The following is an 18,879-nucleotide window of genomic DNA, read 5'->3' as shown; positions in this document are numbered from 1 at the left end:
GGTTGTGGTTTTGTGTGTGTGGTTCTGGGTGTGGTTGTGTGGGTATGGTTGTGTGTGTGGTTGAGTGTGGTTGGTTGTGGTTGTGTGTGTGTGTGGTTGTATGTGGTTGTGTGTGCGTGGTTGGGTGTGTGTGTGGTTGTGTGTCTGTGGTTGTGTGTGTGTGTGTGGTTGTGTGTGGGGTTGTGTGTAGTTTTGGTTGTGTGTGGGGTTGTGTGTGGTTGCGTGTGCGTGGTTGTGTGTGTGGTTGTGATTGTGTGTGTGGTTGTGATTGTGTATATTTTAATTTTTCCAATGGGTGGTTACAGTTCCTGCAGAGTGGAGGGGGAGATTACAGCCAACAGATAAGCTGTAAATGATGGGGAATGTCTCAAAGGGTCAAGTGAGTGTGCAAAGTAAGGAAAGAGTACTCCTTAATGTGGTATCTAGTGCCCTCACACACCCTTGCGGATGTATAGCATCATCATTGGGCAATGGTTGCTCCTCGTGGGGGTGGCGCTGCAGTCCCTCACGGGCCCTTGGTTAGGGGCTATCTGGCGGAGTTCTTTTAAGGAGTTGCCACATTTGTGAGTGCGGGTCTGTGGGTAGGGAAGTGCTAGTGAGTGCTGGTTTAAAATGAGACAGGGACCTAAAAATATTTAATCAAAAAGATCCCTGGTTCAGGCTAAAAAATTCACGGGGGTGGAGATGCACAGTAGTGCTGCTTTGAGAGGGGAAACACGACCAAATAGAGTCCCACTACTCTCAACCCGTGTTGTGTATTAACAAAAGTGAATGTGAAGAAGGTCTACATGTTTCGCGCTATTAGATGGTCCCTATTGGATCCAGGAGCGCTTCATCAGGACCAGAAAATGGGTGAGAAATAGGGTTCGGGAAAAGACAGCCCGTAATCCTATTTGTTACCTGGGTCAGGTTTGCTTGACAATATATGTCCAGAATCCGTTATTATATGTAAATCCTGTTCACAGCCCTTTCCTAGTCGATGATGGGCTCCGTCAGCATATGCCGCGGAGTAAGGTGCAGAAGTCGCCTTACGTTGCGGGGAGACCTACCCGTGCCGCTGCACAGCCGGTGAACAGGATTTACGTATAATAACGGATTCTGGACATATATTGTCAAGCAAACCTGACCCAGATAGGATTACGGGCTGTCTTTTTTTAGCCTGAACCAGGGATCTTTTTGATTAAATATTTTTAGGTCCCTGTCTCATTTTAAACCAGCACTCACTAGCACTTCCCTACCCACACACCCGCACTCACAAATGTGGCAACTCCTTAAAAGAACTCCGCCAGAGAGCCCCTAACCAAGGGCCCGTGAGGGACTGCAGCGCCACCCCCACGAGGAGCAACCATTGCCCAATGATGATGCTATACATCCGCAAGGGTGTGTGAGGGCACTAGATACCACATTAAGGAGTACTCTTTCCTTACTTTGCACACTCACTTGACCCTTGGAGACATTCCCCATCATTTACAGCTTATCTGTTGGCTGTAATCTCCCCCTCCACTCTGCAGGAACTGTAACCACCCATTGGAAAAATGCATGACTTTTAGGAGCATTGGTTCAGGACCTCTTTCTAATCGCTCCTAGTCCCTCCTCTTGTTGATTTATTGTATGTATATTTTAAGCCTTGAAAAAGCCCTGGCCCAATTTTAGCCACTGGGTGAAACACGTGTCGGCTGTTAGCTCTGTTTCGGTGTGAAGAAAGAAACAATAAAATAAATAAATGATATACCTCTAACTCTACACATGTGATTATGTGTGTGGTTGTGTGTGGGTGCGGTTGTGGGTGTGTGGTTGGGTGTGGTGTGTGTGTGGTTGTGTGGGTGTCGTGGTTGGGTGTGTGTGGTTTGTGTGTGTATGTGTGGTTGTGGGTGTGTGGTTGTGGTTGTGTGTGGGTGCAGGTGTGGTTGTGTGTGTGGTTGGCTGTGGTTGGGTTTGTGGTTGTGTGTGGTGTTGTGTGGTTGTGGTTGTGTGGATGTGTGGTTGGGTGTGGTTATGTGTGTGTAGTGTGTGTGTGTTGTGTGGGTGGGTGTGGATGTGTGGTGGTGTGTGGTTGTGTGTGTGGTTCTGGGTGTGTGTGGTTGGTTGTGTGTGCGTGGTTGTGTGTGGTTGTGTGTGTTGTGGTTGTGTGTGGTTGTGTGTGGGTGCAGGTGTGGGTGTGGATGTGTGTGTGGTTGTATGTGGGTGTGGTTGTGTGTGGTTGTGGGTGTGGTTGTGTGTGTGTGGTTGGGTGTGGTTTGTGTGTGTGGTTGTGTGTGTGGGTGTGGTTGGGTGTGTGGTTGTGTGTGTGGTTGTGGTTGGGTGTGGTTTGTGTGTGTGGTTGTGGTTGGGTGTGGGTGTGGTTGGGTGTGGTGTGTGTGGTTGGTTGTGGTTGTGTGTGGTTGGTTGTTGTTGCGTGTGTGTGTGGTTGGTTGTGTCTGTGTGGTTGTGTGTGTGTGGTTGTGCATGTTGTTGTGGTTGTGTGTGTGACAGTAATACTAAAAGCATATCAAAATAAAGGAACACAAACATCGAGTTTGTGGAAAGAGAAAGCACATTGTAAGTCATACGGGCGCAGCAAAGCAGTAACACGACAACATGTTTTTTGATGTTTGATGTTCTTTGACCGAGAACATCAAAGGAGCGCTGCGAAAGTGATCGCGGGCACTTAATGAGCATGATGAAGTTTGCCATATGGTGCCTCTGCTCCTAAGCGCGCACTGCGCACATGCACTGTAGCTCTAGGCTGGCCATGGTTGCATTTTTTGAGCCCTCACTAAAAGTCTCGCCAGGCCAGCGCATGCGCTGGGTCAGGCGAGACCTAAAAACAGCTGCTTAGTCAAGGTGCATGGAGTGTCTAGAGTGTACAGCAACCCTTAGAAATTGGCTTACATAAAAACATGTTTCTTCATCATGCAGTTGTTTCAGAAAGAGTAATGACAGAGTACATACAGTCCGCCACATTTCTGGAAGTAATACAAGGCATTAAAAACATTTTAGCACATTTCTTCTAAAACCACAGAAAAAAGTGAAGGGAAGAATTGACTATTTCAAAATATTATTATAAGGGCAAATAAGTGATTCTAAATTGTGCTGAAAACCTGAAGGAAAGAAAAGTAGGTATTTTATAGTGCCTGCCTGAAAGTGGAACAATAAGGCGCATTCCCACCTTCCTCTCCCAGTGCTCAAATAATTGCTGAGGGTTTTGTCATAGTTTACTGAGATATAAGTTGAAATGGAGGTTTTTGATATTTTCGTGCTTAACCTTTTCTCCCGGGCGAGAGTTGGCAATAAAATCAAACTTGCTTCCTTTCCGTGGTCGCATATGTTTCAGCTTGGGGAAGATCAATAGCAACAAAGACTTTTTGTACAAATGCTAGCCACAGAATAACAAGACCTTTAATACAGTCTAAACAATCTTTTATTATGGCTCTCGTTAGAGACGCCTCGTGATTTTTCCAAATCGAAAGCCATAGCAAGGGGGGGATGGGGACATTTGAACTAGATCGCATATATTGCTTAGTCCCAACTCGTTATGTCAAACGAGGTAAGCAGAGGAAAGCGGCACAGATAAGAGCTTACGACAGAAACAGTTTTCTTCTGTTTGTATAGCTGACGAGTCCCTGATTCCCCATACTCTCGCCCAGTACGGTGGCAACTGGTGCACATTGCATAGAATAAACTTGTAACATAGGGTGGGTACTCGGCCCCCCAAAGGGGACGACAGGCTAAGAAGTGGAACAATCAGCCTAAAAAGCTTAGTTCTTCTCTCAATTATAATAGGTATCCATGAGCCATTGGAGCCGAAAACCACCCCCAAATAAGAAAATGTATTAACGCTAACTAGGCGGTTTGTTCCAACCAAAATATTTGAGTGGTTTACTCCTCGGCCCTCAAGCCATGACAAAACATTTATAGAAATTGGTCAATAAATCCAGGTTTCCCATAAATTCCTCAAATGATTTGATAATCTCAGGGCTCTTTGGGTGCGTGCCAGTAAGACTGTATCATCTGCGTACACCAAAATGGGGCATGGGTTGCCAAGGCCCATAGGAACATCTGACGTGCATGATGTTAGGTGAGAACCAAGTATGTTAATATACAAGATGAACAGTAAAGGAGCAAGCACTGTCATACCCCGCGCCCGATTTGGATCTCTCTTGTAAGCTCTTCACTTTGACCAAACCTCACTCTGGCCTTTGTGTTCATTTGCAAAAATGAACAGATGTACAAGTGATTCCTCCTTCCCCATTTCTAATAATATTTGCCAGAGCCTTGACCGATTTTACTCAGTCAAATGCCGTAGTTAGGTCCATAGATGCTAAATACATAGGGGTGCGCTTCAGTACAGTGTATTTGCCCAATATTAAGCAAAGCTTCAGGCACTGCTCCTGTGTTTCAGTATGTTTACGAAAACCATACTGGCATGGATTCAAAATCTTATCATCCACCCACTCAAAAATCATGTTCCATAAAACGCTCCCAAAGATTTTAGCTGGAATAAATCTATGAGAGATTGGGCGACAACTAGGTGAAGATCAGTCACCCTTTTTAAAAATAAGTACAATTGTGCACGATGCCCATAAAGATACACAATTTACATTTTTGTAAATATTGGTCAACAGAGGCTCCCATAGGCTATCATTGCATTTTATCAGCTCGATTGGTATGCCATCCAGGCCGGGTGCCTTTCCCCTCGCACTTTACTGTTTTGCAGTCGACACTTCGTTTAGGGGCACTGCCACAAAAGGGTTTGACTCAACCCTCCTGCTTACACATAAGGCCAGATTCCCCACTGAATAAATTGTAGAAAACTGTTCCTCCCATGCCTCACTACTGATGTGGCAGCCAATTGGCGCCTCCCGTCTGTTAGCTGATTTCAGGGCTGGGACAGATTCCCAAAAGGACTTTCTGTTCTCAAGTCATAGCTCAGTGCGCTAGTCTGTCCCACAACGGAGTAATCGCCTCCCCTTTTCTCTTTTTAGGTGCTGCTTTATATGTTTTGCACAAACTGCTTACCTCCGTGGGGTCCCTGGGGTGATCATTTAGGGCCAACTGGAGGGCTCGTTTGGCAGCCTAACTCCCTTGATCGAATGATCTAGGGGTATCATGATCGTCAATTGGTGTTTTTACCGGCTTTGAAAGGGGGATTTTAATATTTGAGCAAAGGGCCACAAATAAGCTTACTATGTTCACATTCCCACTGCAATCATCGTAAGACAGACAGCCCAGGATTAAAGCTAAATTCCTCAGAATATTTTCTTCCAGCGTTTAGGTAGGATTTAGAAGTTTCCACAACACTTTTAGGTTGTCTGTCTATACCTGCAGGATACAAAGTTCTGGTTGAATTTTGGTGATTTCTCTCGATGCCATAAGCAAGTCAATGGCTCTGGAGTTGTGATCCCCGAATTCTGTTTGGACAATTGCCGCCGACACCAACCGATCGGATAAATTATTGGAAAGAAAGATGTGATCAATAATGGAGAGACAATTCCTTCCCCTAAACGTTGGCAAGTCAGCTTGTGAATGGTATATAAACAAGTAGAGGGAGGGGCTCTGGAATTATGCGGTAGGGTAGGGACAAATTATATAGCAGGGTTGAGTTAATTATGCTGCATATTTTGTGACAGTATTACCTCGTTATTTTGACATTTTTACACTTGTTAACAATGTCTGAGCCTTGATTGCACCTCATTAGTATCAGTTTAACACGCAAATATATGAATAAGCAATAGAAGGGGAACCAGCCAGCTTTTGCAAATGACCTTCCACTATGCGGCTACACATACGCCAATCTGTCTGGCATTATAGTGCTAATGCATCTAAATGCAAGTTTGTACATACTGGTGTCTGGATATGCTTGCACTTGGAGTGCAGTCCTTTTCGTAATTCGAGGGAAGAGAAACTTAGTATACCAAAGAGATCAATAAAAATACATTTGGCTTTCTTAAAATCCCCACAATGCTGTTTGTTCGAGGCCAACAATAGCACACCAAACACCAGGGATTCACATTCTTTTAAATAAAAATATATAATGGGTTTGGGCTTGGTCCACCACTAGACTATAAACAATCTTTCTGTCCCACCGGGGGCATATTAGGATGTTTAACCCCAATCTGTCCTACCCAGGGGAGCCATATTACAGAAAGTGCCACGGGGTGCAACAGGTCAACTGCTCCTTATGGCCATGGGGTACTTTGTTATTACAGATGGGGCTGGTGAGTTGTATATAGCCCCATCTATAGTGTGGGACAGCACCAGCACAAGAGGGTGTAAGAGAGTGCACTATGGATAGGGGTTTTATCAAAATATAATGGGATAGGGGCCAGCACATTCTCGAATTGGGCTGCCCTCTCCTCCCTGGAACCCAAAGAGTCTTTCTGTGGCCTACAGGGATTAGATTGGGAGGCTTACTCCTGATCTGTCATGGCCAAGGGGACAATAAACACCTGGTATAATATTACAGAAAGTGTCCCAGCAGACCAATCAGTGTTTGCACCAACTCCTTGCGTCCCAGGAGACTTTAGTATTTTACCAGGGATGGCAGATGTCTACAATGTTGAAGTGCACCCGCGCACATCTTTCCCCAGAAAAATCACAAGGGAGCATCCTGTTTTTTGCAGAGGCAAAGGCACTGTTGAGGCGTACTGACTGTGTGCCACATAGCGTGCTCCTTGTAAGATGGGGCATGGGGCCCACAGACCCGCACAGCCCCTCTGACCTCCCCCCCACCACCAACCCACCCTCCCCTCTTTCCCCTTCCTTATATAGAGGCTGATGAGCCTCGGTTTCAGCCCTTCGCCCTGTCTTTGACAAATCCACTTTTCTTAGTGCATGTGCAACTGTGAGAGTTCACACTTGAGCTGAAGGGGGGGGGGGGTGATGTGTGTGTGTGTGTGTGTTTTGTTTAAATACTCAGACCCAAGGATTTTTATTTTTTATTTTATAAGAATGGGGTCTGGACCAGGCCGCAATGCACACCCTTGGGGACAAAATAGTTTTTCTGGACCCTTTCCTGTTACAGGTGATAGGCCCATCTACACAAGCTTGGTAAAAAAAAAATCGGTAAAGGTGTGGGAATACAGAATTCCAGAACATTTTTCATCTGTTTACTTTCACTCAATATGTAATGGGAACTCTTCAAGGTAAGCAACGAACTTGTTTTAATTACAACAGAACCACAATGGGAGGGATCCTGAACATGGACATTGGCTAGCTTAGGTATTGCATGCTAACTACATCGCACTATTTTTCAGCTGGAAATAAATGTCAGTCACAAAATGGTGTCCGTCTTTTTGTTCATACTGTGGTTTAAATATGCACACTGCTATACGACCTTTTTAAGTATATTAATATGATTTCTCTCCACAGGTAACTATGGCATTTGAGTCTGAGATGTGCGGGAAAAACAATTTAAATCTACTTGACAGCCTTCAAAATACGCAGATAAGCAAGAATGAAGAAAGTACCCCAAAAGATTGTAAAATTACAAGCATCGTTCAGCCAATATTGCACCAAACGGTCTCAAGTTCCTCCACGCAGGTAACTGCCTCTTTAAGACCAGCGGATTCAAAGAAAACAGAAATGCAAGATATTGTGGACACAGCAACAAGATCGGTAACTCATGAGAAATTCACTACTTGTGAACATGACAAAAGCACCAGTACCTCTCTGCTAGAGGTCCAACAAACAACTTCATTAGAACCAAGCAAATCACAGAAGGCAACTTCAAATCTGAAACCAGCAGTTTCCAAAGAAAGAAACCCACAGAATGGAGATGTCTCCACCCCAAGCATTTCAGAAAGGAGCAGCAATGTTGAGGATGGACATGCTAACGAAAAGGGTAATGTCAGTCCACCAATTTTAGATCAAACATCCATACATTTAGATGTACAAGACCAGCAATCTGCAGTGGGTCCCCTGAAAAGAAAATTTAAATTGATTGATAATATAGTAAAGTCCAAAAGAAAGTATGCCATTGAATCTTACACCTTAAACGATAATGTGATATCTGACAATATGGGACCAAACCATTCCCCGGAAGTAGATGGTCATGTTAAACTTAAGGTTTACAAGAAAAGAAAGTCGAAACACCACAATATCACAACCACAGAGAGAAATGAAAATGACGACGCATGCCCCCCTATCAAAGACTCGGAAATTGGCAGCACCAGACTATCCGACCAATGTGCTGTGCTTGAAGACTCCTCAGCTAGCACCCCGCTACCGCCATTGCAAGAATGCTTGTCACCCAGGTCCTGCTCACCCGGGGCGGACTTACAGCAGGCAGAGCCGGCCTCCAGCCCCAGCACTTCCCCGGTCAGGGAGGTGCCTGATCGGGCGCCAAGTCCTCAGACTTGGAGAAGCACGGCGTGGTCCTCCGAGGAGCCTGTAGCCTCTTCATCGAAGGGTCTTCCAGTGCTGCAATGCGAGGTTGATGAAACCATCAGAGAGGAGAGGATTCGGAGGTTGAAAGACCTTTTGAAGGAACGGGAACAAGCACTGGAGGCGATAAGGAAAACGATGTTGAATGTATAGTGACTAAACCATGGTCGCGTGACTGCTACTGCACAGGGTCCAAACAGAGCAAAGTTTACACAGTAATGCGCCAGAATACATTTGTATGCGAGAAGAATCGGTGCTACAAATAAAATGTGCTTTTGAAGCGCAGCTGTTTATTTCCAGCTATTCACACACACTTTGGATTCCATCTTTAGGTACTTTGAAAATAATGTTGTAATGCAGTTTCTTATAAATGCCGTTTCTCCCACGATTGTTACAAAATGTGTGTTGCTCACATCCTGCAAACCTTTGTTAGTATCTTGCATTCCTTTTGAGGGCGTTAAGTACCGTTGCACGTAAACTAGGACCACCAACAGTGATGGCTGCGTTTAACTACTGCAGTATACAGGACAATTTTAGTTTAATGGTGTTTCACTCCTTAATGGGAATTGCAAATATCATTTGTGCTCAGTTAAAGTTGGTAGTTCTTGACGTCTAACTGGTATGGAAGGATTAATACGAGAGAGGGAGGCTTCCACACTTGTTTTTTAAATTTAAATGTTGTCCTAAACGTAACCACAGACAATGAGCACTGGATCAGCGCAGAAGCACTTGCTTGTTTGTGATCTATTTTTTAATAATAGTTGTTTGTTATCCATAAGTGATGTTAAATAGTCAGTTGGAAAATAAATCAACTTATAAAAACAGGTGCTTCAAAAATGAAAACACATATAATATGCTACTTCCCATGATGCCATTTACCTAAGTCAGCAGGATTATGGGTAAAGATTAATAGGCAGCTTGGGCTATTGAGATTTTGTTAAAATGTAGTGGAGGAAATGCAGGTTTCCTGTGACAAATGTTCCCATGCTTTTCAGTTAAATAAAAAGAAAATGTACAAGTATTTATCAATTTGTCTTGTAAGATTTGTGGTGTACACTAGATACCCCTGTGCATGTTAAATACTTTTCAGATGCTACTTCTGACTTTGAGCCTGATTATGAGTTTGGTGGTCTGGGAACGGGCCGCCATGCCAGCACGCCCTTCCTACACTGCCAAACTCGATCGTCCCCAGTTTTCTTCTAGTCTGTCGGCCGGTTCAGCAGCGGTGCAGTGCTCAGGCTCATAAGTGAACCTTGGAAAAGCAGCGCTGGGGGACCGCCAAAGCCCGTTCCTGCACAGCATGGACTGTGCAATCCATGCTGTGCAGGAACAATGGGTGCATGCACGCTGGCGGCACACCATGTACCTCCCTGCATGCATCCTCAGGCCCTGAGACACCAGAGGGCCCCTACAGTTTCCTCACAGCCACACTTTTCATGACAGTCTCACCGCCAAGAAAACTGTCGGTGAGGAAGCTGGTAATATGCTTGGCAGTGATGCAGTGGCACCACCAGCATATTGCGAGCCTCAGACCGCTGCAAGGACCCAAATATCTATCAGACAAGTTTACCCCCTACACCACTGCTAGGTTACTCAGATCCCTATCAGCAAATTTTGTTAAACTCCCAACCAAAGTAGGTAAATCTTTAACTGCTCTAGGAACCATAGCCTGGAACCTCATGCCAACACACTTAAGGCTGATGGAAGCAGAAACACAGTTCAGAAAGGCCTTGAAGACTTGGATCGTCAGATCCTCCAATTCACTCTGCTCATCTCTCATATAATTGAGGTACCTGTCCTCTCTCTCCCGCATAGCGCCAGGATGCTCCTTTCGGCGTGATAACCACATTCTATAAATAATCAAATTAAATCAAGACGACTAGGAATCGCAGATCCCTGGCTGTAGCAGCGGTCCTTTGGTGATTCAACCGCAAAGCCCATAATACGGCATTCGGACCGCCAGTTCAGTGGTTGCTGCACCCCCACCGCTGCGCCACCCCAGGTTTGGCGGTCAAAGGATCGTCAAACTCGAAATCAACCCCATAGAACTTTCATTGTCAATGTATTTTAAAAGCCATCATCTTTATGCCTTCTGTTCATTAGTGCACACCTGCATTCAGCAGTAGAATGATATTCGCAAGTGATTTGCGTGGTATCTTTATAGGCACAGTTCTTCAAGCTTTTTTGAGATTTCAATCTACCGGTGTGTCAGGGATGTCCCCTAAGAAGATAACATGCTTTACACTATGTAGTGTCTGTCACAGGCAGATGTCTGTGACAGACCCTCATTAGGTTTGCCTATGGTGCTTGGAGTGTGACCACAACTTCAAGACCTGCGCAGACTGCCGCTCCATGAATCTCAAGGCACTGAGGGAACGGTCCTTAAAGCTCCTCACTGTCTGATGTCGGATGACCCCGCAATGCTCTTGGTCGCATGGAAGGTCCCGGGACTGCTCACAAAGCGACTCCCAACAATCAAGTCGTCGGGTAAGTTCCACAAAAGAGACAAGTCGAATCGGCCTTGGACTTCTCCATGCTGGCCTAAGTCACTAGGCCTTGCTCTACAGTGGAGACTGTGCCAGGGTCTGCTCTGCGCCTCCCCGAGTTTACTGGTGCGGAAGCAACCCCCCAACTCAAGGAGTTTTGTGAGGCAGTGGTCCTCCTATAGGGGCGACCCCACCCGTCTGGAGTGCCTTGGGGCCCTAGGGGTGTAGGAGAAACCCCTACTGGTTCTCTGCCTGCGGGTCTGACCTTGGAGCCAGTCTTGCCCCTTGGATCTAGTGCTGGATCAGGAGCGCTGCAAGACCGCAACCTTCCTCGGCACCTGCTCCAGTGCCGTTGTTCCACCAACACTGCATGGTGACCAGGCCCCATCGTTCTATCTGACTGACACAGAGCCAGATGGAAGCATCGGACTCCAGCGCCGACTAGTACTATGTCGCTAACTACCGTCCTATTACTTGTTTACAATTTCCGTCAAAAGTTCTTGAAAAAGTACTAAATGAGGAACTGCGGTCCTTTATAGAATCCAATAACAAACTGGATGCAGCACAGCATGGTTTTAGGCATAGCACTGAATCTGCATTGATTGCAGCCACTGAAAGTCTACGAGCGCAACTAGACCAGGGTGGAAAGGCCATACTGGTAATGCTTGATTCATCCGCCGCGTTTGATACGGTGGACCACCGCATACTTCTTCAGCGGCTGGCGGAAATAGGGATTAACGATAAAGCTGCAGATATTCTTCGTTCTTATTTGACTAACAGACAACAAGCTGTGATGTTAGATGAGCACAAGTCTCCCCTTTTTGTTATGCCATGTGGGGTTCCTCAGGGATCAGCACTTTCGCCTACCCTATTTAATATATATGTTACCCCACTGGCTAAACCTATTCGTTCCTTTGGTTTTAAGGCCATTTGTTACGCGGATGACACGCAAATTGTTGTCTCACTAACTGCCAATCCAGAGACTGGCAGAACGTTTTAAACTCTGCATGAGCCATATTATTAGCTGGATGCAGAACAATTGTTTAAAATTGAATACCGGGAAGACGGAAGTGGTCATGTTTGGAAGGGATATCTCACTTTGGAACTCCAACTGGTGGCCCGCGACAGCAGGGCCATGCCCCCAGCCCATAAAGAAGGTAAAAAACCTTGGAGTCCTGATTGATGACCATCTCTCCTTATCAGACCAGGTCAATAGTATTACCTCATCTTGTTTTTATACATTGAAAATTCTTAGGAAAATTCTTCCTTTCATCCCTATGTCCCTAAGGAAAATGGTTGTTACGGCGCTGATCCTGTCAAAAATTGATTACTGTAACCCACTCTACCTGGGAGCAAAAAAAAGTGTGATTTATAAACTCCAGACTTTGCAGAATGCGGCTGCCCGGCTATTATTAAAACTCCCCAAATTTAGTTCTATTAGTCTAATTACTCGAGAACAACTGCACTGGTTGCCCATATCAGCTAGGATTTAAATCTATGTGTATGTTACACAAGACTCTGCATGGGACGGGACCCGCGCAGATCAGTCAATATATAAAGCGATACACTCCACAGAGATGCCTTCGTTCAGCTTCAACGTATCTGCTTGTGGTCCCAAGAGTAAAACGTTGAAATGGGGTGGCAGAAGTTTTCGGTACTTGGCCCCAAAGCTTTGAAACTCTATACCTCTGCATCTTAGAACTCAAAACAACCTGTTACAGTTCAGGAAGGAACTTAAAACTTGGTTATTTGCGTGCACCCAATCGGGGGTTTGATTTTTCAGTTACACTCCACGGTAGCAAGCGCTGAGACGCCACGGCAAACACGCGCTTTATAAAAACCAATTTTTCATTTCATTTTCATTTCTATGCCACCGGAACCAGTGCCTTTTTCCTTTGACCGACCTGGAGATGGTGATGATTGGGAGGGGTCAGAGAGCCCTTATGGTTACCATCATTCCCTTGATGACACAGAGGGCAACTGGAATGAGGAACTGACGGGTGCCAGTGGTTTAGACACCTCACCAGATACTGGCCTGGTATGTCTCCTTAACATAGCTATGGAGGAGGGTGCCTTGTTCGCAGTGGTGGTGCAGAGCACAGCTGAGGTCTTGGGCTTTCAATTGCCCACAATAGCAGTTAAGGCAAATGTCTTAACAAAGGTGCTCAGCCGGGAGTTGCCCTTTCTGAACCTTTACTCACATTCAATAAACGCGTGACCCTCCCTGAGCTGTGCGCTGTAGCTGCGGTCTGACCGCTGTTGTTCCTGCTTTGTACTTGTGCCGTGTCAGCCGTTTCACCCCCCTTTGCTTTTTGTGTCCCGTATCTGTTTTTCCCCCGTTCCCCCTTTGCTTTTTGTGTCCCGCATCTGTTTTTCCCCCCGTTCCCCCTTTGCATTTTGTCCCGCATCTGTTTTCCCCCGTTCCCCCTTTGCTTTCTGTATCCCGTAACTGCTTTCCCCCGCTCCCCTCTGCTTTCTGTGCCCCCCCCCCGGTTCCCGCCTCGACCTCTGCTTCCCGCCGCTGCTCCCTGCGGCCCCGCCCCCCCCGCCGTTCCCATTCGCCACCCCGCTCCCGCCTCCCAGCTGCTCCTCCCTCCCACGCCCACTTATATGGAGGCCGCATGGTGGTAAAGGGAGCGACCCTTGACCCTGTCACCAGGTAGGTCGCCCCCCTAGCCACCGCGTGACCCTCCCTGAGCTGTGCGCTGTTGTTCCTGCTTTGTACTTGTGCCGTGTCAGCCGTTTTACCCCTCGTTCCCCCTTGCTTTTTGTGTCCCGCATCTGTTGTTCCCCCTTTGCTTTTTGTGTCCCGCATCTGTTTTTCCCCCGTTCCCCCTTTGCTTTCTGTATCCCGTAACTGCTTTCCCCCGCTCCCCTCTGCTTTCTGTGCCCCCCCGGTTCCCGCCTCGACCTCTGCTTCCTGCCGCTGCTCCCTGCGGCCCCGCCACCCCGCCGTTCCCATTTGCCACCCCGCTCCTGCCTCCCAGCTGCTCCTCCCTCCCATGCCCACTTATATGGAGGCCGCACGGTGGTAAAGGGAGCGACCCTTGACCCTGTCACCAGGTAGGTCACCCCCCTAGCCACCGCGTGACCCTCACTGAGCTGTGCGCTGTAGCTGCGGTCTGACCGCTGTTGTTCCTGCTTTGTACTTGTGCCGTGTCAGCCGTTTCACCCCTCGTTCCCTTTTGCTTTTTGTGTCCCGCATCTGTTTTTCCCCCCGTTCCCCCTTTGGTTTTTGTGTCCCGCATCTGTTTTTCCCCCCGTTCCCCCTTTGCATTTTGTGTCCCATATCTGTTTTTCCCCCGTTCCCCCTTTGCTTTCTGTATCCCGTAACTGCTTTCCCCCGCTCCCCTCTGCTTTCTGTGCCCCCGCGCTTCCCGCCTCGACCTCTGCTTCCTGCCGCTGCTCCCTGCGGCCCCGCCACCCCGCCGTTCCCATTTGCCACCCCGCTCCTGCCTCCCAGCTGCTCCTCCCTCCCATGCCCACTTATATGGAGGCCGCACGGTGGTAAAGGGAGCGACCCTTGACCCTGTCACCAGGTAGGTCACCCCCCTAGCCACCGCGTGACCCTCACTGAGCTGTGCGCTGTAGCTGCGGTCTGACCGCTGTTGTTCCTGCTTTGTACTTGTGCCGTGTCAGCCGTTTCACCCCTCATTCCCCTTTGCTTTTTGTGTCCCGCATCTGTGTTTCCCCCGTTCCCCCTTTGCATTTTGTGTCCCGCATCTGTTTTTCCCCCCGTTCCCCCTTTGCTTTCTGTATCCCGTAACTGCTTTCCACCGCTCCCCTCTGCTTTCTGTGCCCCCCCGGTTCCCGCCTCGACCTCTGCTTCCCACCGCTGCTCTCTGCCGCCCCCCCCGCCGTTCCCATTCGCCACCCCGCTCCCGCCTCCCAGCTGCTCCTCCCTCCCACGCCCACTTATATGGAGGCCGCGCAGCGGATGCGCGCAGTGGGCGCGACGAAGGCAAGCCCGTCTGCGCCCGTCCGCGACCGGACCGCGCCCAGCGCCGGGACCCCTGGTCCCCGTCGAAGCCAGCCCACACGACGGACCTACGACGCCGCAACCCTCAACGCACTCAAACCCGGCCGGAACCCCGTCTGCTACCAGGCCGCCCCGAAACGCACCCACGGACCCTTCGCCTGCCAAGCCTGCAACTTCACCTGCATCCGGACCTGCACCACACCCACCAAGCCGATGCACACTAGCCACAACCACCTCAAGTGCATCCTGCTCAACGCCCGCTCCATCCACGGACACGCCGTCGAGCTCTGGAACCTCCTCGACACAGCATCGCCAGACGTCGCCTTCCTCACAGAGACCTGGTTGAACGCCTCCTCAGCGCCCGACATCGCCACAGCCATCCCGGACGGATACAAGACCTCCCGGAGGGACCGCGTCAACCGGACTGGAGGAGGCATCGCCATCATACACAAGAACACCATCCGCATCACGACCAACTCCGACGACACCTTCACCGCCGCCGAACACCTTCACTTCCAGATACACACCGACCCCAAGACGACCCTCAGAGGCACCCTCATCTACAGACCCCCAGGACCACGCACAGAATTCAGCGAAGACATCGCCGACTTCGTCAGCCCGCACGCCCTCCCCTCCGCTGACTACAACCTCCTAGGGGACCTCAACTTCCACCTGGAGAACAACAAGGACCGCAACACCACCACCCTGCTGGACAACCTCGCCAACCCCGGACTCAAGCAACTGGTGAACACCCCCACCCACTACGCCTGCCACACGCTTGACCCCGTCTTCTCATCCAGCAAACACATCTCCTTCAGCCACTCTACCGGACTTCATTGGACCGACCACAGCTGCGTCCACTTCACCTTCAGGAAAACCACGACCCACCACCGCCCGCAACAGGCTCCTCGCCGGAACTGGAGCAAGGTCACCGCCGAACAGCTCACCACCTCCCTCAGCCGGAACCTTCCCACCAGCACAACGGACCCTAACGAAGCAGCCAGCAACCTCACACAGTGGCTGACCGCCTGCGCCGACGACCTCGCTCCACTGAAGAACCCTCCCAGCAGACCCGGCAGCAAGAAAGCCACCTGGTTCACCGACGAACTCAAGGACTCCAAGATGAACTGCCTCACACTCGAGAAAGCCTGGCGCCACGACCAGACCACAGACAACTTGACCGCCCTCAAGCTCGCCACCCGCAGGCACCACCAGCTGATCCGCACCACCAAGAAGACAGCATACAAAGAAAGACTGGACAACAACGCCCACAACAGCAAGGAACTATTAAGCATCGTCAAAGAGCTCTCCAACCCCAACGCCGGAAACAACAACATCACCCCTTCACAAGACCTCTGCAACTCACTCGCCTCGTTCTTCCATCGCAAGATCGCCGACATACACAACAGCTTCGGCGCACAAACCACGCACCCAACCGCCGAACCAACGCCCCCCACCACAACACTCCGCGCCTGGACCCCAGTCGGCACCGAAGACACCACCCGCACAATGAACACCATCCACTCCGGATCACCTGCCGACCCCTGCCCCCACCACGTCTTCAACAAGGCCGACTCCATCATCAACACCTCCTTCCACACCGCCACCTTCCCGGAGAGCTGGAAGCACGCCGAGCTCAGCGCCCTCCTGAAGAAACCAACAGCGGACCCCACCGACCTCAAGAATTTCCGCCCCATCTCGTTCCTCCCTTTTTCTGCCACAGTCATCGAGAAGACCGTCAACAGACAGCTCGCCGCCTTCCTCGAGACGAACGGATCCCTCGACCCCTCGCAATCTGGCTTTCGAGCCAACCACAGCACCGAGACCGCACTGATCGCAGCCACCAATGACATCAGATCCCTGCTTGACAACGGGGAAACAGCGGCCCTCATCCTCCTGGACCTCTCGGCAGCGTTCAACACTGTCTGCCACCGCACCCTAGTACAGCGCCTCAACAACATCGGGATCCAAGAGAAGGCACTGGAGTGGATCATCTCGTTCCTTGCCGGAAGAACTCTGAGAGTCCGCCTGCCCCCATTCAGATCCGAGGCCTCCGAAGTCATCTGCGGCGTCCCACAAGGATCATCCCTCAGCCCAACCCTCTTCAACGTCTACATGAGCCCCCTCGCAGCCATCGCACGCCAACACAACCTCAACATCATCTCCTACGCCGACGACACCCAGCTGATCCTATCCCTCACCAACGACCCCGCCACCGCCAGAACCAGCCTCCAGGAAGGGATGAAAGACGTCGCAATTGGATGAAGAACAGCCGTCTGAAACTGAACTCAGACAAGACGGAAGTCCTCATTCTGGGATCGTCGCCCTCCGCCTGGGACGACTCCTGGTGGCCCCCTGCCCTGGGCGCCACTCCCAAGCCAACGGACCACGCACGCAACCTGGGCTTCATACTGGACTCCTCCCTCTCAATGACCAGACAAGTCAACGCCATCTCATCATCATGCTTCAACACCCTACGCATGCTCCGTAAGATCTTCCGATGGATCCCCACCGAAACCAGGAAGTCGGTCACCCAGGCACTCGTCACCAGCCGACTGGACTACGGGAACACCCTCTACGCCGGAACCACAGCCAAACTTCAGAAAAGACTCCAACGCATCCAGAACGCCTCCGCACGACACGTCCTGGACATCCCCCGACACAGCCACATCATCAGCCACCTGAGAGACCTGCACTGACTACCCGTCAGCAAGAGGATCACGTTCAGACTCCTCACCCACGCACACAAGGCTCTCCACGACCTGGGCCCCAAGTACCTCAACAACCGCCTGACCTTCTACACGCCCACCCGCCAGCTACGGTCGACCAGCCTCGCCCTCGCCGCCGTACCACGCATCCGCAGAGCCACCACCGGAGGAAGATCCCTGCACCGGAGAGCTTGGTAGTCCAAGCCGCCGCTTCCTGGATAAATCCCAACGCATTCCCTACCACTCCACCAGATAGGGAATCCAAAAGGTTGGATGCCTTTGATAAGAGGATTTTCCTCTTCTGCCATCCTAGTACTGCAGTCGGTGAACACTGCCTGTCCTTTGGACCAATAGCAACCTACTGAGTGTGATTCGGTTGAGCAAGTGCTGCATATGGTCTCTGAGGAAACTCAAACCGTACTGTCTCAAGCTATTGCTAGCAGGCGGGATGCAGCTAAGTTCACCATTAGATGTGGACTTGACACAACCGACTCACTGGGCAGAGCAATTTCTTTGCCAGTGGCACTGAGACGCCACGTGTGTCTGAGAATTACTGGCTTCTCGGGGGGATGTTCAAGCTTCGCCCATGGACATGCCTTTTGATGGCTCTCACCACTTTAGTGAGAAGGCGAACTCAACGCTGAAGTGCCTTAACCATAGTAGAGCTACAGGCAGGTCATTAGGCCTATCCTTGGCCTAAGCCAACCCCAGCCTGCCTTTCGCCCCTTCCGTGACTATGGTAGGGGCTACCAACCGTGTCCTTTTATGCCCAGCCACAATGGCTAACCGGCTTCCCAGCCTTTTAGTGGACGCATTTCCCACAGATCATGTAGGACCACCAGCAAGAGGTCAGGTCAGTACACCACCCGACAGGCAGCCGCAGCCTCCAAACATCTTTAGTTTGCCCATATACCAGCACAGGCACCCAGTGGGGGGTCAAGATTCATCATCACCTGCCTCACTAAGTCTATGGCATCAGACAACTCTGTTTTACAAATCGTCCAGAGAGGGCTACTCCATCCCCTTTCTGGGAAACCCTACACCCATGCCGTCATTTCCTTGATCTGTCAGGAACTTTTGACCAATGGAGGCAAATTGTCCAGAGGGGCTACTCCATCCCATTTCTGGAAACCTCTCCACCCATGCCACCCACTTAGACCGGCTGATGGAGAACATTTCCTCTTGCTCCATCAGGAAGCGGTGACTCTTTCAGCCAAGGGAGCCATCACGAGGGTGCCAGCATCAGAAGTAGGTGGTGGTTGCTTTTCCTCCTACTTTCTGTGCCCAAAAAGGACAGAGGCCTTCCTCCTATCCTAGACCTGCACCCTATCAACTTCTTACT

The 18,879-nt window shown here is 49.8% G+C and overlaps 1 protein-coding gene across 2 annotated transcripts in view; it reads left to right on the top strand.

Moving 5' to 3' along the window:
- Window positions 1-9,386, top strand: part of LRIF1 (ligand dependent nuclear receptor interacting factor 1) — a 152,437-nt gene extending 143,051 nt beyond the window's left edge. For both annotated transcript variants that reach the window (XM_085623438.1, XM_085623439.1), the window contains exon 4: window positions 7,351-9,386. In XM_085623438.1, coding sequence (XP_085479564.1) covers window positions 7,351-8,517 — 1,167 coding nt within the window. In that variant the 3' untranslated portion in view covers window positions 8,518-9,386. The remainder of the gene's footprint in view (window positions 1-7,350) is intronic.
- Window positions 9,387-18,879: the final 9,493 nt, after the last annotated feature.

The sequence above is a fragment of the Triturus cristatus genome, chromosome 8 (assembly GCF_964204655.1).
Source record: "Triturus cristatus chromosome 8, aTriCri1.1, whole genome shotgun sequence".
NCBI lineage: Eukaryota > Metazoa > Chordata > Amphibia > Caudata > Salamandridae > Triturus > Triturus cristatus.
This window is presented reverse-complemented; position numbering and strand designations above follow the sequence as displayed.